Consider the following 19,571-nt stretch of genomic DNA (forward strand, 5'->3'; position numbering starts at 1 on the left):
TATATATATATATATTGGCACTGTGCAAAGTTCCAAGTTTAGCTGTAATGCAGCTGCTAAATATTCATTCAATTAAAACATATTTGAAGAGTTTATTTGAGACCTCATTTGAAGGATTTGTTAATGGCAAATTTTGCAATATATGTTTTCTCAATACCCAACAATAATATCACATTGTGGGGTGTCTGGGGACTCCCACCCCTAGAAAAAAAAAAAATATATCACAATTTTAAAAATAGATTTTCTATGACTGTGGTAACCAAAATGAAATAATGAATAATGAGACTGAAACAACCACCTAAAATGGATGTCATGCAGGAAGGTTTGCAGATTTATCTGTATGAGGCCTTAATAGTTTTATGGTGTGTCATTATTAAGGGTACACCAACTCCTGGCAGTAGTTTACTGCAGAAGTTAGTGCATTTCTATATTGTGTTGACATACCTGGAGGGTTCTTGCCAGGCTCATTGTTGCTAGGACTTCCTGACTGTTGCAAGTCTGAAAACACAAATAAATGTGGTGGATTAAAACACAAAACCCAGAATGATCAGTAGATCTACAGATGACAGTACTGCACTTGACTGTAATTTCTCATCCACTTGCAGTGTTTCCTCATGTTTGTTTAGCTCTTATGGTTTTTAGACATTAGACTAACAAATCAGAAAAAAATCTATATCAGAGCAATAGAAATACATAATGTATAAAGAATAAATACGATCCAAAAGACCACACTTAAAACTGGGATATTTTTCATTTAAACCTAGAAATAAACTGAATTTTTACAACATGGATTTTACTTTTTTTTTATATATATATAAAATATATAAGAAATATTTCATATTCTGAACTAGATCACTAACAAAATAAACACATTTGTGACACAGATCATGTGAATTTGTACAAATAGTCATGCTGGAGAATCATCAGGTTTTACAAAAGTTTGTGGAGTTTGGTATAGCAGATAGCCGTTATGGTCGTTGCTGCCCCTTCGTTGCTTCCTGAAAAGGAAACTACATTTACTGGGTCCTGACAGAACAGGCCAGATGTGTGCAGAAGCATGCTTGTTTCTTCAGTGAGGGGGAAAAAGAGACGAAAGAGGGAGGGAGAAAAGCAGAATGTAAGAACGGGCAATGGCAAAGCTGAAACGTTCCTCACAAAAGTAAAATGGAGACACACATGTACAACACTCACCCCACCTTGTAGGGTGTGAGCAAAAGAATAGAGTGGGGGAGGATAAGATGGAGAAGAATCCTGTCTGTTGGTGATGTGTGCTTTAATGTTCACATGATTAACAATGTTACCTTACAGAACCTTTAGGAGGGTCCTCCCTTGATTCTATACTGCTAATGGCACACCTCCAATGGAGCACATTCACCCAGTCTTTTCAGGAACTAATAATTAGCTTTTTTCAAGATCACAACAAGCACAATATTAGGGATGCTTTGAAAAAAAAAATCTGAATCTGTAGCAATAAAGCAACAAGTATTTTCATGTTGTGGCTGATATTACAATCTAAATTAAATGTAGGTAAATGTTAAATGACAGCATAAGTAACCTAAATGTCAAAATGGGAGAAATGAGCTTGTACAATTAATTATGAATTATTCAATATAATTCAATATATATCCAGTATGGACTGATTCTATAATCATTAAAAAAGTAATATCAGTCAATATCTGATATGTTACCAATACAATGCAATGCGTAAACAAGCCATCACAGAGGGTGTCTTGTAATCTAAAGGAGACTAAAACTTTAATTAAATGATCAACTCGACACTGTTATCAGCCAGTGCAATCTTAAGATGCCAATATATTGGCTTGGCCAGTAAATACAAAATGCAAAAGAGAAAATGAGTTCCTTGAGCTCCTTTTCAGAAGTGAAAGTTAAAGGGGAGAGGTAAAGAAATAGAGAGAGAAATAAATCCCACCTCCTCAAAAATGACCATTAAACAGAGCTGCAAATACGGAATGTTCTTGGCTTCAGCTCAACAATGACAAAGAAAGGAAGGGAACAACATACATTAATGAGAAAAAAAGCCCAGAGAAACTTTTTTCTAGAGCATTCGTGAGAATTTTTAAGAGCTATTCTGCATTAAGCGTTGACATTTTTTTTCTTTGTTTGGTTAAGAGCAGGTTGATCTTTGATTGGTCAGAAGCGTTATTGTGACACTATTGTTCCTATGCCAACCCCCCCAATTCACATACAATTTCTACACCATCCATCAGTCTGCTTAAAGACATCTCCTACCATGCCAATGATGAAGATGAAGGAATAGAACACACACATGCGGTTGTGTTTTACACATGGTAAGGGATTTTGAACAACATTTAGCTAAAGAGTTTGGCCAGGGTGAAGATGATTGTGTGTATGTGTCTTTGTGTAAAAGAGAGACAGCTCCCAGAAACACTCTAAGCTTCTTCAAGCACAACAACCCTTGGCACCCAACAGCCCTGCCACTTGTTTAAACAAATAAACTGTCCAAGGAGAGAACAAGGAAGCGAGAGGGCAGACTGAGGAGGGGAAATTAATCTTTTCTTTCTTTGCACAGTAACTAAAGAAAATGTGAGCTGTTTGCATGTGCTAAACTATTCGTCATGATGGTAGGGTGCTCTGAATAGACTCCAGGGTATCGCAGTGCAGTTTCTAAGGTTGTGGTTTGTAGCATGTTATGCGGTTGCTATTCCTAGGGTTGCTAGGTCATTGCTCACTGGCCCATAAGAGTCAAAAGAGCCCACTCCCAAGTCCCATGATATTGTTCTCTAAAAGCTTGATGGTATTTTTTCACCTGTATTATCATCCTCCAGGTGACAATTAAAAGCCTGATGGGTTAGAAAAGCAGCAGCTGAGTTCTCCTTAAAGGCTGTGACACACTGTGGACTAGTGTCAATGAAAGCCTACAGCCATACGTTTTGTGTGAGAGGAAATAACTCTCCATACCATCAGGTGGCAGTAGTCTATATTTGTCATTCAAAATGGAAAACTGGAAATAGAACTTTGGATATGCAGTCTTACGCTTGTTTATCATTTTGAATATGAGATAACATAGTTTAGGGACCAGATCTTACTTTTAACTAATTGATTATTAGCATGAATGTTACTAGCATATTGTCTGTTTAATAGTAATTAGCACATATTAATGCTTTATTCTGCATGACCTTATTTTAGATCCCTTAATCCTACCCCACCATTAAACTTAACAACTACCTCACTAACTATTAATAAGCAGAAAATTAGGAGTTTATTGAGGCAAAAATAGTTAATAGTAGTTATAGCTAATCATATGAATTGGTCCCCAAACTAAAGTGTGACCGAATATGAATCTTGTTCATCAGTTGGTCTTCACTTTCTTCAGTCTGTGCCGATTCAACATCACAGACCCTCAATGATGGCTTGACAACCATCTTCTTGGTGTCACCATGCTAAAAAGCAATTTGAGCTCTCAATCCTGTCATTCTTACTCACTCTCGTGACATTTCAAACCTGTATAATTTTCTATCCTTTGTGGAACACAAAAGTCTCTCTTCTTTATCCAAACAATGTAAGTCAATGGGTACCAAAATAGTTTAGTTTATAATTTTCTTCAAAAATATATTTTGTGTTCAGCAAAGTCTACGCGAGGGAGGGTAAATGATAACAGAATTTCCCTTCTTGGGTGAACAATCCCTTTAAAGTTATGGGTTTGTTGAATACTGTAAGCAAAAGTAATAATGACGCTTGCCTTGGCAACTTAAAATCTAAGATGAAGACATCTGATCTAGGATCATATCTACATGAATAGAAGCATGATGAGCTCATTGCAGATCGCGTGAGCTTCATAAATACGATGCGTCAATGTATCTTTGTGCCACCTTATCTGTTGGATCGCATCCATACAGCTGTCACAATTATACCTTCTGCACTTCTTCCAGAACCGTAAGGTAATTTCACTATGCAGGATGAATACCTCCAATACCTGAATCTGGGATCTATGAACCCAAACGCAAAGCGCACACACTAACACTTGGCTCCGTTCCTGTGTAATCTAAGCAGTCTTTGTTTTGTGCGTGGTTGAGAGCTATCACATACTTCAGCAACTTTAATTCAATGTATCACACCCCCACCCCGCACACGCAAACGCACGCGCAAACAGACCTGATGCGTGCATACCGTCGACATTTCAGGAGGAGGCGTCTGGCAGCCATTTTAGAAAGCTGCACACATGTACTGTTATGTTTGCCAAAGAAACCAGGCCTGAGCCAAGAACGCTCTCTCTCTCCTCCTCTTACTCTATCCTGAGTCCTGAGCCAAGCAGAGGGCGGGAGAGCGAGAGCGAGAGAGAGAGAGAGAGACAGCAGAGGAGACTAAGAGGCAAAAATATCTCCTAATTATGGCCAGTCCTGGCCGAAATGTTTTGAACGGTACAGCTGCAATCTTGTAAATATTGTGTGTGTGTGAGTGAGTGACACCCAGCGACTGAGAGTGTGTTTGTGTGCTGGTCACTCGCCCACTCTTATAACCTCGCACTACGGCTGTGACATTAGTGCACATACAGCAAAAAGTGCCTATCTACATCAATCTTTCAGTATCTTTCTCTATCTGTTACTCTATCCACTTTTTCCCTCTCTTCATTACGGCAATTGTTGATATATCACAGCTCTTTATCAAAGTTTGCTATAACCCAAACAGATATAGTGAGCAGCATGCCAGCTTTAGGGCTCTAGAGAGTGAATGTCAGATAAGACTCGTGCCAGCCGGCATCTTATCTGAAAGCACAATTATAGATGAGCTGATGGTCATTTCATAGTGCAGTTAATGCCACCTCACTTCTGTAAATTTATGTAACCATTTAATTAAAAAATCGTCACCTTGGAATTATAAGGTTCTATCTGACATTTTTGTTAAAATTTAGTTATTCACATATTCTTATTCTGTGACAACTTATTTAAATTATGTGAGGTTTCTTTTGTAAGCTGTGTACATTTTGGGACTTTTTTTACAAAACAAAAAGGGTTCTATCTACAGACGTCTATGGAACGCAAAAACTTTGAAGCTCAATATCTCAAAACTGCTCAGAATGTAGACAGAAATATCAACTAACAAATAGTACGCATGCTAAGCGTAATGTGTCTATGCCAAAGTATTTTGTTAAATAATACTACATATATTAGATGCTTTTATGATTTATATAATGCAAAAATCTTAAATGCAAATAAATAAATAAATGTTCTGCATGAATACTACACAACACACACTAGAATACTTAATATTGGTCAAACACCTCTTTTTTTCAAAGTGCAAACCATACATTTCTTATATTTCTTCTCACATAATAAAAAAAACGAAACTCAATTTGATAACTGCATTGCTGCAATTTTGCTCAAAACTGCATTGCAGCAATGTTTTGTTTTAACAAACTGACTTTTTAAAAATATAAATAGGCATAACATAAATATACTACACAAATGTGAATAAAGAAATATATATTATACACTACCATTCAAAAGTTTGTTAAGAGGGTTGGTAAGATGTTTAATGTCTTATGCTCACCAAGGGTGCAAACATTTGATCAAAAATCACCACGCCAGCCTTTAGTGTCACATGACTCTTTAGTATGCTGATTTGCTCTTAAAGAAACATTTCTTATTATTAGCACAGTAATAAACAAATAAATACCATACCCCAAACTTTTAAGGGGTAATGCATATTATACAAAGGGATATTATTTTATATATATATTTTAAATAGGCCTATTTAAATGACAAGTAAACGTAAATACTTGTAAATGTAAATGTTTAGTGGGTTTCCTGTATTTGAAAATCTTTAGGTCTATAATTGGACTGTTTTTATTATAGGCTCTGATTAGATTACAGCTCGAGTTTTCTCCTATCGAATATCCTTTCACAAGAGTCTGCATGTCACACAACAGACTTTACACACACAGTCTGAAACATACACTGACCCTCTCTGAGACACAATCTATCTACTCACACACACACACACACACACACACAAAACACAGACACAGTGTGAAAGTGGGACCAAAGCCCGAATGACAGACACATACACCCTGCCTCCCCCCAATCCTTTCCAAAAAAAGAAAAGTTTATCCCCAGCCACACATCCTCAATTGGCCTCAGTTTCCCGCCCAAGTTCAAGCACTTGATTGCAGACATGAAGAGGAGAGGCTAAAGTCAGAATCTCCAGGGATGAATGATTGAGCAGAAAGAGAGAAAGAAAAGGGGTGGGAAAGAGAGAGTTGAAAAGAAGGACCTAACAATAGTAGAGACAGGACGGGCTGTTAAATAGGAGTGGGGTGGATCATGCTAGGACAAACTAGACAGAGAGAGAGAGAGAGCAAGACTGAAACAAAAGATAAATTGTGTGCATTTAAGACTGCCTTCTGCGGCTCAAAAAATTGCAAATAAAAGAAGTGTCTGGGAAAACAAGTCACTCAGGGCACCTTACACACACACACACATGTCCAACTTTGGGCACACATATTCACAATAACACTGTGTTAATAAAGACATAAAGCCATAAAGCGTACACAATAGCTGAGATGCATACTGCATCACGCAGAGAGCGCTGATGTACACATGTTCCCATGTCAGCACAACACTGAACCCAGGGTGGCTCATCCGTCACGTTCAAGATAACCAGACCACTGTGTGTGTGTGTGTGTGTGTGTACTTTCCACGTCAGTAACAAAGGAAGCCTATAGAGGTCATGTCAAATCAAACTCGTCTACAACTGCTGCATCTGGCCTTACAATCTTTAGTCACACTTTCTTTCCAAAGAGACCTTAGTTCCTAGTCATAACACCCATCAATGAGTTGACAAGTGTCCCCCCTCTCGTCGAAGAAGGCGAGATTTACTGTTCACAGAAGCTGAGCTGCGCGGCTCTTGAATGTGAGCTGAGGTAAGATAAGCAGCTGAACATGACAAGACAATTCAGCAATATTTGCCAAATGTTTACGATAAAAAAAGTTAAATGACAGCCATTAATTTTCTTTATTTAGTCTTTTCGAATTTCTTTATGCCATTTACGTTATTCATCACATTATAAGATAAGAGTGAATGTTTGTAAATCTCTATCCAGGCTTTCTTCTGTAATTTCACGTGTCTAAAAAAAACAAAAAAAACAACATAAAATATAATTCTCAAACTTACACTGGAACATTGTAAATCTGAAAACTTTTGCTTTTAAGTGCCATGATTAGGAAAGTGATAGTGCTATAATAAAAATATAATTTGCAAGTTCACATGCATTATTTTACACTGGCGGTCAAATGTTTGAAATAAGTAAGACTTTTTTATTTATTTGTTTTTTGAAAGAAGGCTGAATTTATTTGATCAAAGATACAGTCAAATAATAATATAATGAAATATTACACTTAAAACAGTTTTCTATTAAATATATTTTAAAATGTAATTTATTTCTGATTAAAGCTGAATTTTCAGCATCATTAGCCTACTCCAGTCTTCAGTGTCACATGATCCTTCAGCAATCATTCTAATAAGCTGTTTTGCTGCTTGAATTTATCAGTTAGTATTTATGATCAGTTATTACTAATGATTCTTATTATTATCAATACTGAAAACAGTTTTATATTTATTTATATTTATATTACCTTACTGAATGGTAATGTATCACATTTTCCATAAAAAAATATTAAGCAGCACAACTGATTTCAACATTGATAGTAATTAGAAATGTTTCTTGAGCAGCAAATCAGCATATTAGAATGATTTCTGAAGGACCAATAGAAAGTCACCATAAAAAAACAGTCCACATTCTGCACTACATTCCAAGTCTTTTAGAGCAGAGCAGAGCATCGTGTCATATGGACTGATATTATGGTAGGCATTTAACTTTAGATATATGTGTTACATACATCCTTAAAGCTAAATTATAATGTAAAGAAGTACGCCAGTCATTAATTAATGTTAATAATAAGAATTTCAATAAAAAAAAATAGATAGCATTTTTATTTCCGTATTGAGTTATATGTTTTATGTTAGTAAGTGGTGTTAAAAATTACTCTGTGCTTAATGAGCTGGTGGGTTTATGGTGTGGTGGGCCGTTCTGTGCCAGAAACTCCAGGGCCACTTTTTAGCCCCAGTCCGCCCCTGGTGTGCGTGGAGTCGTGGGATGCCACCATCGGCCTGATCCATCCGTAGCTGTGGCAAATGTCCAAGCCTTTTTGTAGCCATCAGACGTGAGGAAGGGAGGAGTGAAGAGAAAGAGGGAGGGAGGGATGGAGAGACTGAGACTATAGATTCAATTATGCATGCACATTTCCCCATTCATGGAGGCTTCTACGGACGAGGACAGAGGAAGCAGAAGGGGGGAACCAATGACATTCTGCTGTACGTAGCTCCTGTTGAGAGGAACACTAATGAGGTGACACTCAGTGGTTGGAGTCCAGCCAAAACAGTCCATTAACTCCGCACAAGTAGTTAAGAGGAGGAGAGATGGGGAGGGGAATGGCTTGAGAAAAATGAAGGAGAAGAAAGACACACAGAGAAAGAAAGTTGTGAATGACATGACGGGAGGCCAATGCCTGGAGTATGTTTATGATCAGTAGCAGTATAGTGTATGTGAAAATTTGTGCAAAACTACACATATTCAAAGTCGGCTAGTTGACGTACAGTAAAAGGGAGTCTTGAGATGCCTTTTTAACCTGACAGTAAAAACAAAGTTACAACTACAAATTATAATAATAAAAACATAATATTGACTTAAATGATTAATTTTAACAATTAATAAAAGTAATTAAATTAAAACTAAATTCAAAATAAAAAAATCTACGACCTCACTCATCCACTAGTCAGTCGTTGGATATCTAAGTTGACAATTGTGAAAACTTATAAAGCTCCATGCAAACCTGTAAACTAAGACAGACCATGATGTCTTCTGTTTTCATCTCATGTTTACCCGGTTGGAAGAGTGCAAGCTAAGAACAAACTTTTCTCTTTCAGAGAGTGTTGGCTTACACAGTGCAAGTCCTGGCAAGAATTAACCTTTCACGTGCTGCACAGGTCACAGCTCGCAATGTTTATTGTTCAAAACAAAACCAATCATCTAAAGCAATAATTTATGCTTATTCTATCAGTTACAAGCTCACCAGGTTGCTATTCTCAAAAATTAAAAATTAAAAGCCAAATTAGCATTGCTCGCACATCGGTGCATGCATACTTGGACACTCACAGTGTGAGAAGAAATCCTGTTTAACCACTTTGCTATGCTTCCACTGTCAGGACATGTCATAATAAGTGTATCTTTCTTGTACACAATGTGCAGTTACTCTCCTTAAAGCTATATTCACATGAACAAAATAAATGACATGCCGAGGAATGATGAATCAGACAATGTTGAATTTATGGAGGAGCTCAATTACTCTACAATATAGAATGCACAGTTTATGCTAGCAGTCTAGGTGACAATATTTGCATATTGTAGCAAACCAAAGCAGGTTAGTCAGGATCTACACCAGCATGCTTCAGGGGTTTCTGTGGTTTGTTAAAACAATAATTAAAAGTGCATTCTTTAGATTTGTTAAAAAATAAATAAATAAATAAATAATACAAAAATTAATACAAAAATAAATAAATAAAAAAAGTTCTAAAAACTGAGAAACACTTGAGGACACACTTGTGGCTGAGAACAGACTGAAGTTGCACTCCACATTGCACATTTTATGCTAGTTTGCTAGTGATGTAAAAATATGTTTTAAAAATGAACTAATATTGTTTTCTTTACGATTGGCACCGATACTGATTATTTATAAGCACCTAGTAACCAAAGTGCAGAAATAGTTTTTATATATTGTTCAGTTAAAATGTTAAGTTACTTTACCAGTTAACAAGGTAACCAAGTGGCATCCAGTATCAGTAGATCCAATATCGAAGAACTGATTACAAGTGAAGAAAAGAAAAAAATCTTGGTGAAGAAAATCAGTAAAGATTGTGTTTCAAATCCAGTTGTTATGTACGAGTTGCTAAATTGTTTACCTTAAAATTATATGTTCACTGACATTTAACCCACAAAATTGTCATCTTACATTGCATAAGGGGTAGTGGGCAATATCAGCATACATGGATTCACACTTTAAATCTAAAATCCAACGGAAAAGCATATCATTTCATATCAACACACTTTTGACTTACAATTTTAACATGATCCGGGTTGTACTAATTATAATCTTTTTATACAAAGATAAAAAGTGTTTAGGATGCACAGTATGCAAACTGGGATGCAGGATGGAAAAGCACACAGAACAGCATCCCTTATGCAACTGATTTTCTTTCAGCTAAAAGTCATCACAGTGCCAACCTCACCTGATAGTCAAGCTTCCGTTTGTAGTGAGGGCCAATGGGGTGTCAGCTCAAGCACGAGGAGGCGGGGCAATGTGCCAGCACAGTAGACACATAGTACCCAAGTATGGCCTCACTCCAGCTGGGCCAGAGGCGACAGACAGCAACTGTTTAGCACCCATATACACACACAAACACACACATGCAACCTAAATTGGATGTTGAGGGAATTATTGGATCATATAATGCCACATCTAAGGCAAGATCTTGGCCCGAAACAAAGAAGAAACAAAGCACACACTCATTTAGACAGCTCCACTGGCACACGTTTCTGGAACAAGATGGGAGGAAACACTGAGTTTAATGTGTCATTACAAACATAAAAACTGACTCCCAACATAGCCAACAGATGTCTGAGCACTTTTATAGTGCTACGACACCACTAATTTCAGTGCACACCGAAAAAACCTCAGCCAGGGCTAAAATAGAGGCTGCAGGTGTCTCTCAGTGCAACAGCACTCTATTAACTGTAAACCACTCTTGACATTCAGTGCCTTATTCTCACCTACATAAAATGCTGAATTATGAGTCCTTATGTCCCTAGTTTAGTCAGATAGTCCCTTGATTAATGGAAAACATGCTTCTGGTGTAAACAAAGGATCTTCATAAGCCAATATAAGCTGAGGGATCGAATTTAAAATGCATGTATCTACAATTATGTCGCTGTTGGTTGTGGCTTTAAAAGGTGAGTCCTTGACAATACGTAATCCTGTCAGCTATTGTTTGAAGATTTGAATGTCTTTGCATTAATATGCCTCATCATGATATCCCAATTGTCTCTGGAACTAAACGCTGCAAGATAGTGGCCCTCTATGAACAGGATTGGACAGCCCTGCTTTATGGTGACCATTTCTGAAAAATTATACATATTCAAGAATCAAATCTCTACAGCCTCTTTTGACATAAGGCCCAAGAAGTGCCTGAGCTAAAATTCTTAAATATTGTAACATGCTTACCTCATTGCCAAGCTACAGATGCACAAATAACCAAAGTATTACTGAGATTAGCATGTAGCCACGATTTGGCCAACAGCTGCTGTAACTATCAGGTACTGTCCTTCAGTAGGTGTATTTGATATAACATGAAGGAAACATCAGTCTGAAAATCCATCATAAGAACCAACTGTATTTTTAGCATATGGTCAACCAGTGACCTTAACCATAAGTTCCATTTCTTGAAATTTGTCCCCATAGTGATGTTTTGTTTGTTGTTTTTTGTTTTTTTCTGGGACAGTTATGTAATTTAGCTTCTTGAGAAAGCAGTCATATTTAAAACAAAAAGTTTCAGTTCACAATATTTCTTTCTGGCAAATGTAGCAAGTGCATGAAACAGCTTGCAAAGACAAAATGGTGTTCCCCTGACAAAGCCTTTCCTGTGAAGAGTGTCAGAAAGCCAGCGGTTGATGATTAATACAAGCATAATAAAGCAGGCTCTCTTTTCACTCTGGAGAGCGCACACGACCGCTGCAAGGTCAGCAAGCAGGCGATTGGCCAATTGACCGGTCTTGCTGCAGTAACTGTCCAACAGCCTCAAAGATCTCCGGCCAGCTCACCAGAATGGAGCGACGCAATTCCATAATTCACGTGACAGGATCCCTCATCCCTGGCAGATGCTCAGGCAGGCAAATCCTCCATGTGCTTCTTTGGCTTGCCGGGGTGGCCTTGGGCTTCAACAGTAACATGTGGTTTGGCTCCAGTGCTCAGTTTATATGGGCGATGGTAAGAAGAGGAACCACTAAATGAATTTCAGATTCTGTTGTTCTAAAACCATAAACAATTTTACACAAAGCCTGGCATTAAAGAATGGGGTCCTGGTGCAAAATGAGGAATGCTTCCAATAACAAAACTATTATGCAAACAGCTCTGTCTTCATCCTTCTGTAACCTGCAAATCTCCCCAAAAAAAGAGATTGCATCTACTTCTAGTAAAATGTCTCAACAAACATCTCATTAAAAGTATGTTCAGTAGGTCAATTGAGAATGCCGTCTGAGAGATTACAAAAAGAAAACACTGTTTATTTTCACAGTTCCTCTGAATGCTGTCTTTCAGGTTTTATCAATTCTAAGCAAACATATACAAAGATAAAAGGAGCCACTATAATGGCTTGCGAGAGGTTACAAGACAATCAAGCAAACGGTATCCAACTTTTTTTTTAGTCTAGAATAAAAGTTTCAGCAGACGTTCATGCACAGTGTGGCAAAGGCTACCCTCCCTCTCTTTAGGGGATGGAATGCAAAAGGTCTTTGTGTGCGGTTTCGTTTTGGGGCAGGTTGCCAAAACACTAAAATGATATAAAGAACAATGCCAAGCTGTCATGCAGATGAATTCAGTGGAGGCCTGTTAATTCTCCTTCACCTACAAAGGTGGCATTTCTTAACAAACCTCCTAGCAGACACCTCTCAGAGGGAAAGGAAGCTGGGGAAGGCTTAAGAAAAAGGGGGAGAGCTCAAAGCAGCATTAGGAGGCCTGAGATGTTAGTTTACGGTTTTTGTTCACATGACCTCAAAAGGCAAGTTCACATGTTAATCACATAAGAGCTCTTTTGTGCAAACGTTGCCTCTCCTTCATAAGAATGAAGTGGCGGATGGAACTCTTAGTCCCAACAGTCAACTTTTCCAAGACCCAACTCAGGAATTTCCCGTCCGGCATTTTTTCTTCTCCTGTTGTTTTTTCTCCCACTTCCTCTGTTCTTTGCGACTTTCTGCTTGACCTAACGTAAGCAGACCTTTTTCTCTTAACAGCCAAACCTGTCCCCTTCCGTCGTCCCAGTTTCTCTTTATTAGCAATGCCGTTCAATGGGTCAAAGGTGACCGCGTTGTCACACATGGGAAGTGCCGTGCACTTCTCGTACACAACTCAGGAAGACAAACAACATGAAGGAGAGAGGGGTCTTCTTTTTTGTGTTTTGTGGGATTCAGAGGCAGGACTTAAGGAAAGAAGTGAAAAAAAGAAAGCAGAGGAAAACAACCCGATGCGCTCACTGTACATGGTGTGATGTGATCTAGTTTTTCAACACCGAACAACCACCCCTCCAACACACCCCTGAAGATCTCCAGTGCACCAACCCATTGCCACTGTTCTAGACAACACACACATTGTTTCCATTCAGTTACTGCTGCACGTTGGAAGATCAGGGCTCAGAGGCACACTCTGTCTCTTTACTTAACGAAGAATTCTAATGGCCTGAACACTTTTGAGCTTTTTTACAGCCCAGGTATGCTACCATCATGTGCATTAATTATTATTGCCTTCAGCAATTTTCCATCGTCTGAGGAAAAACCCCAGCTACATTTTACTGCCTTTTTCTGCCCTGTATGGCACTGCTATAAACACATAAACGTTTGATCAGCTACCTTTTCATTTCATTACAGAGTAAAACTGCACACCACACAAATGGATACATCATTGTAACTGTAATATAATTATACAACAATATAAGGTAGGCCCTACATGTGGTTCCCGACTAAAAGATCCCTCCTGAACTTTGAATGAATGAATGTATGAATGAATTAATGAATTTTAGTATTTTTTTAAATGATGTCATCATCGTGTTATTGACCCAAAAGGCAATGATAACAAATGCCTTCGCTCAGCACTTGGTGTTTATTTACTACATGTTCATAACTATTTCACCAAACCAGAAATGGACATGTTTTACACACTCAGCAACAAGTTCTATAACTCTTGATGCTCTTCTAACTGACATATAAGAAAATACTTCCCACTTGTTTCTAACCAATTAGCATGGTTTTTGCAAATGTAACTAGACTTTAACCAATGTAAGCAACAACAGCCCAGAAATTTGTTCTCCCCACAATAAATCGTGTTGCTTTATAAAATTAGAGACTGATGTTCAAGTGATACTCCCCTAGCGCTACCCTGCAGAGGCTGTAAAATGTTATCTGTGCCGGGCCTAGACATGCCATTGCATCATGGGAACTGGGGGGGGGGATATCAAAGAGCCACCATTGGATCTGTATCATCTGACACACTAATTCACACTCTTGGCAACTTTTTGCATGTACGTAGGCCCCCAGCCTTCAATACTGGACTACTTTTTCCAAACGTTCCCTAGAAGTGAGGTCAATCTTGTTGCTGACACCAATGGCAGGCGTCAGGCAGCAGGGCTTCGGCCACATTCCCAGGCGGTTGGCAGAGGTGCTGCAACACTTCCCATCCGTGGCCTAGGGCCGCAATCCAAGCCACTCGAGTTTGGCATGCCTCACCTGGAACAGCCCATGCCTCCATTCGTAAACATTTACTATGGCAAACCTGGGAGGCCATAGTGTCACATCGCTAAAAGTACAGTAAAACAGATCCTCCACAAAGCTAAAGCAGATACAGAAGGAAAATGCTGGGGGAAGGGCCTTTATTTAAGCGTTTTTATGCCAAGCACACAAAGAGCAGAGCATGCAAGGTGGGTTTTTTATCATTTGAAGGAATTATACAGATCGTATGTCACCATATGGAATTCCTTTTACACATAATGCATTTCCTTCATGGAGACAGTCTGTGAGAGGCCATATAGCATGTCTACAGGGAGCACTTTTTAGGACAGAGAAAAAACTCCAGTGACTTGCAGTGCACGTGGGGTGGGGGTGGGGGCCTCCAGCAGGGGCGGTCTCTTCTCGCTGAAGAGAAATATGCCATATGCACTCGTTGAACTGGGGCCTGCGCAGACTCCTCTCAAGGTTATTAGAAAATCCTGCACACCAAGTATCCAGCGCAAAAACAAGCAGTGCAGAAGCAAATTTCAAGAGAGTTCTGCCATGGTCTGTGACTTGATGGGAACTTATTGAATAGCCCCACACAGTTAAAATAAAATTTCCATGATGATTTGAATAGAAGGTATTCACTTAGTTTGTCGTATCGGACGCCTCATAATGGCAGTGATTTGTCTCGGCCCCAGATAGCTGAGCTGCTGCCTTTGACACAGAGCTTCCTTCCCCTTCAAAGCGGCAAGCGCCGGGGCAGAGCATCCGTTGCTGCACCCCTGGGCCCTCATCCACACAAAGGTAGGAAACGTCAGCCACAGCGGTTTGCATTGTGACCGGGCCTCTAAATCACATCTTGTTTCATGCACTGCTCTTCATGCAAGTTTCACATGAGGAAATTATAAACACAACTGTGGCTTGTAAAGGTATCTGCCCACAGCCATTAGAGCAATCGGGAAAACCAGGCAACTAATTGAGTAACGCCATGGCCTATTTCAGTGGCATCAAGTTACAGTGTGCTGTAAACAAAGCCTGAACATCTACAGACAAAAATCTGTATAAAAAAAAGATACTATCAGGGCCAGGATGGGCAAATCACAGACGAGTTCAGTTTATTAAGGATTAATCATCAGTTAAAACAGAAACATGAAGTCTAAATAAAGGAATATGCCACAGTAGAAATCATTTGATGATATTACCAGCTTACTTGTATTGGTCACAGCAAAGTATATGAACTGCTGGGGGATTCCTGTCAGCCTGCTCTCATTAGGGGGTGGTTAACCTGTCAACATTTCTTCTGTGATCCGAATAGAGGCATGCCTCGATAGGCAGTAAATAAACAAGCATGTAGATGAATTGGTTCCTTTGCATTAACAGACCATTAGCACCTCGTAAAGAAGCTCTTTTCATTTTTACTACAGATTAACCCCCGTCTTCATAAAATCAGGCCCAGGAACTCATCTGCCACAGGTATCTTAGACCTCACAGTGGGAAAGGGGCTCTGTGATATCAGCCTAAGGAATCTCTGGTCTCTCCAGACACTAGACGAGAAGGTCATTCATGTTCACTCAATCATGGCTCAAGCCATTTTACCATGTCATAAATTCTTGCAGAGCGCAGAAGAATGGGGAAGTAAGAAACTTCAGGTACCTAGTAAAAAGGTCTTCAGCTCATGTGGTCTTGCGATAAGAGCACACAAGTTAAAGAAGCTTAGACAGTTTCAGGTGCTTTTAACAGAGACTGTAAGGTAGAAGATAAACTAGGTCATAAATATCATGACAAGGCACAATGACTTTCCAATACATTAAAGGAACCTCCGCTGCAACACAGAAGCAAATACGGATTATCACTGGTAGATGTTTACTCAAACTGTTCAGTTTCACAAGAGACTGTGGGTGACTGCTCCTTGGATTAGCTGTGGTTTTATTAGCTGTCTTCTCTGGCTGCTCTTTGACAAATACGTCGTTCTTATTAAAAGCTCTTGAGTGCTTCTGCTGAAAGGGGAGGGTTGAAACAAAGGCAATAACTAATCTTTTTTTTATTGGAAGTTGTAATCACTCCACTTGTTCGGCTGACTGATAATACACCACTAGCACAACTTACTGTACACAACCCTCCCAACTATCTGAAGTGGGCAGGCTTAATAACAAACCAGCCAAACTTGATGGAACATTTCAGCAAGTAAACGATTTGCTATCACCTTATTTAACCTTGGCAGCTGTGACTAAAGCTCAGTGGAAGACGTCTGGAGTGTTAACCCTTAGTGCACATGAGGTAAAATCCCTGAGCTGCTGTGTACTTGAATCAGCACTTCATAAAACACTGGCCTTGGTCATGGGAATGAGCGTTGAGTGCTTTAAAAGACCAAAATAGTTTCATTAAAAACATAGCTACAGGATTTGAAATAGTGACAATCAATTCTCTATAGAGCTCTTTTGAAGATTCTTTTTTTGCCTTCCTTTTTGTGTGCAAATAACAGAATAATGACTTTAGCAGGTAATTCACATCCCCTAGAGTACTTAAACAGGTACTGAGCAGCCTCCAACACTATACACATTGGAGTAAAGTGTTTTAAAGACTGGTGATATCTGGCCTTTGACATATTAACTGTTTCCTGTCATGTTGAAAAGTGAGAATGGTAGCAAGAACACTAAATCCTGAGCTGCTTATTTCAGACCTCACTGTGACCCAGTATTAATTTCGTCAACGAAGACGACGAAAAATATTCATTAACAAACATTTTTTCTGTGACAAAGTCATTTTATTGACGAGCTAAAACAAATATCTGATGAGAAAAACTATGACTAAATTTATGTCTTCGTTAACAAGATGAGATGGGACTATAATGTTATTTGAGGACTACCGGACATTCAAAATACATCCTATAGGCTACTGTCTTGTCCTTCAAAATGTGCGTCCCCTGTCATTGGATTGCAATCGGATAAGGGGTGTTTACATATCTAGTCTCAGTATGGCAGCCGCAGTGGATGGATAGGCTACCAAAACACGAACTAACGATCTGAAACAATGGCCTCAGCACCCGTAGGGATAAGGTGACCAGACGTCCCGTTTTTCCCGGGAGTCACAATTCGTTGTCGATTAACTTAAAGTTAGTGAAGGTGAGATAGGCGGATTCTCGCTTATAGAAGTGCTCTTTCTCGCGCATGCTCCACTTCTTCAGTTCTCATATACAGCGCTAGATCAGTTCTCAGTGCTCAAATACACACACAGCAGTCCAAATGTCTATCGTGTAGAGTATCTCACATAAATACAGTCGGTTATGGATTAAGTGAATGTAAACAGGTGGGTGAAAACTGAACGTGTGTCAGTATTACATGCATGCCTTCCATCTTAAAGGGACAGCATTCCTAATTAAGTACCTATCTGTGTCATTAATGTTAACCAATAACAGATGTTAAATAAATATTTTAAGTAAACCTACTGTGTATCTGAAAAATGAGTTTAATTTGTATCTCTTTCATATTTGTCTTATTGTCTTATTCTGCTTCTATTTCAAAAATTATAAATTATATATATTATGTATGAACAATTATAATTTTTATAAGTTGCTCCCTTTTCACTACTGTTTCACCCAAAAATGAAAATTGTCATCATTTATTCAAGTTTTTCCAAATTCAATCCTTGATACAAATTTCTCCTAAGCTTAATTTATTTGGTCTAAAGAGAGAAGAATTAATGACTATTTTTGTTTGAAGACTACATATAAACTGCAGTAACTGCAGTTTGACTAAAATTAATGACTAAAAGTTGGCAAAAATGCAATGACTTTTCGTCGACTAAAACTATGAAAGACTCAAATGAATAAAAAATGTGAATAAGACTATTAAGCATTTTTGACTCAAGATAAAGACTAAGACTAAATCAAAAATGCCTGTCAAAATTAACACTGCTGTGACCCTTCTGCTGGGCCTTATAATCATACACCTTAACAGCATAGATACCGTTGTTTTCTTCAACTAGTGCTGCTGCTATCAGCTATTGTAATTATTGATTATTTAATGAATGAGGCGAAAAAAAATACTTTACAGACAGTGTTGAACATGTTCTCAGTGTTGATACTATCTAAACGTTAAAGTTAGTTAACAGCCTAAAGACAAAACCAACTTAAATATCTTACTACATTTGCATTAGGTTTTCGATTGCCATGTCTTCACAATATAGAACAACAATAGAATGGTTTTAAGGAAGGCAAGCACAGCCCTAACTTGAAAATCACTGTGCTCATAATTAGTTAGGAAAGAGGGCCAAGGATAATATTAGGCTAGCATGCTAAGATAGGTGATCCAACTAAGAAGTGTTAAGATTGGCAAAATATATCAAGGTAAATGACCACCCGATGGTTGGAGTAAACATCATTTTGTCAACTCAATTATTTCCTCTCTTAACCTGGAACAAGGAAATAAATCCCCCACTTCTCAAGGTTTTACATTGTCCTGTCTCCTTTCCTGTAACTCAGCTGCATCAAACAGTGTTTCCTTATGATATGACTTGATGTCACTTGATGTTAGGATGTCAATGGCAGTTTCACTTTTTACCGGTACAAGAAGGTGATAGAAGCAGTCCAGATAAGACTAAGTTAATTCTTAAAAGCTGTCAATCACATCTAAGTAGGGCCAATTCTATTTGAGCACATGAAAGTCATGGCGCTAGACTCGGTTTACATTCTGTCTTAGTGGTTTCTACTGTGTGGACAGAGGATAAGCATCAGCCTGGCTTTATCTCTCCAGCAGCACTCTGTAGAAGACATAAACATTTGTGTAATCAAGTCTTAGAGGCCTCTGTTGGAAAAGGGGTGAAGGCATGCCGTCAAGATGGGAGATCATTACAGTAGGTTATACTCCATGTTAATGAAGATATGATGCTTAAAATAACTAAATAAAAATTGTGGCTTAAAACACATTTAAGTCTTACAAAAAGAGGTCCAAATTTATAGCAGATTCTCTAAAACCCCTACTACCATTGCTTGCCCACAAACAAC

General features: G+C 38.5%; 1 protein-coding gene across 5 annotated transcripts in view; it reads right to left on the minus strand.

Annotated features, from left to right (window-relative positions):
- The window catches only part of LOC107583269 (nuclear factor 1 B-type), a 97,436-nt gene that overhangs the window by 26,834 nt on the left and 51,031 nt on the right, over nt 1-19,571 (minus strand). For all 5 annotated transcript variants that reach the window (XM_016269431.1, XM_016269435.1, XM_016269434.1 and 2 more), the window contains exon 3: nt 445-498. In XM_016269431.1, the coding sequence (XP_016124917.1) occupies nt 445-498 (54 nt within the window). The remainder of the gene's footprint in view (nt 1-444; nt 499-19,571) is intronic.

This window comes from Sinocyclocheilus grahami, unplaced genomic scaffold (genome assembly GCF_001515645.1).
Source record: "Sinocyclocheilus grahami isolate Dianchi unplaced genomic scaffold, SAMN03320097.WGS_v1.1 scaffold52.1, whole genome shotgun sequence".
In the NCBI taxonomy this organism is placed as follows: Eukaryota; Metazoa; Chordata; class Actinopteri; order Cypriniformes; family Cyprinidae; genus Sinocyclocheilus; species Sinocyclocheilus grahami.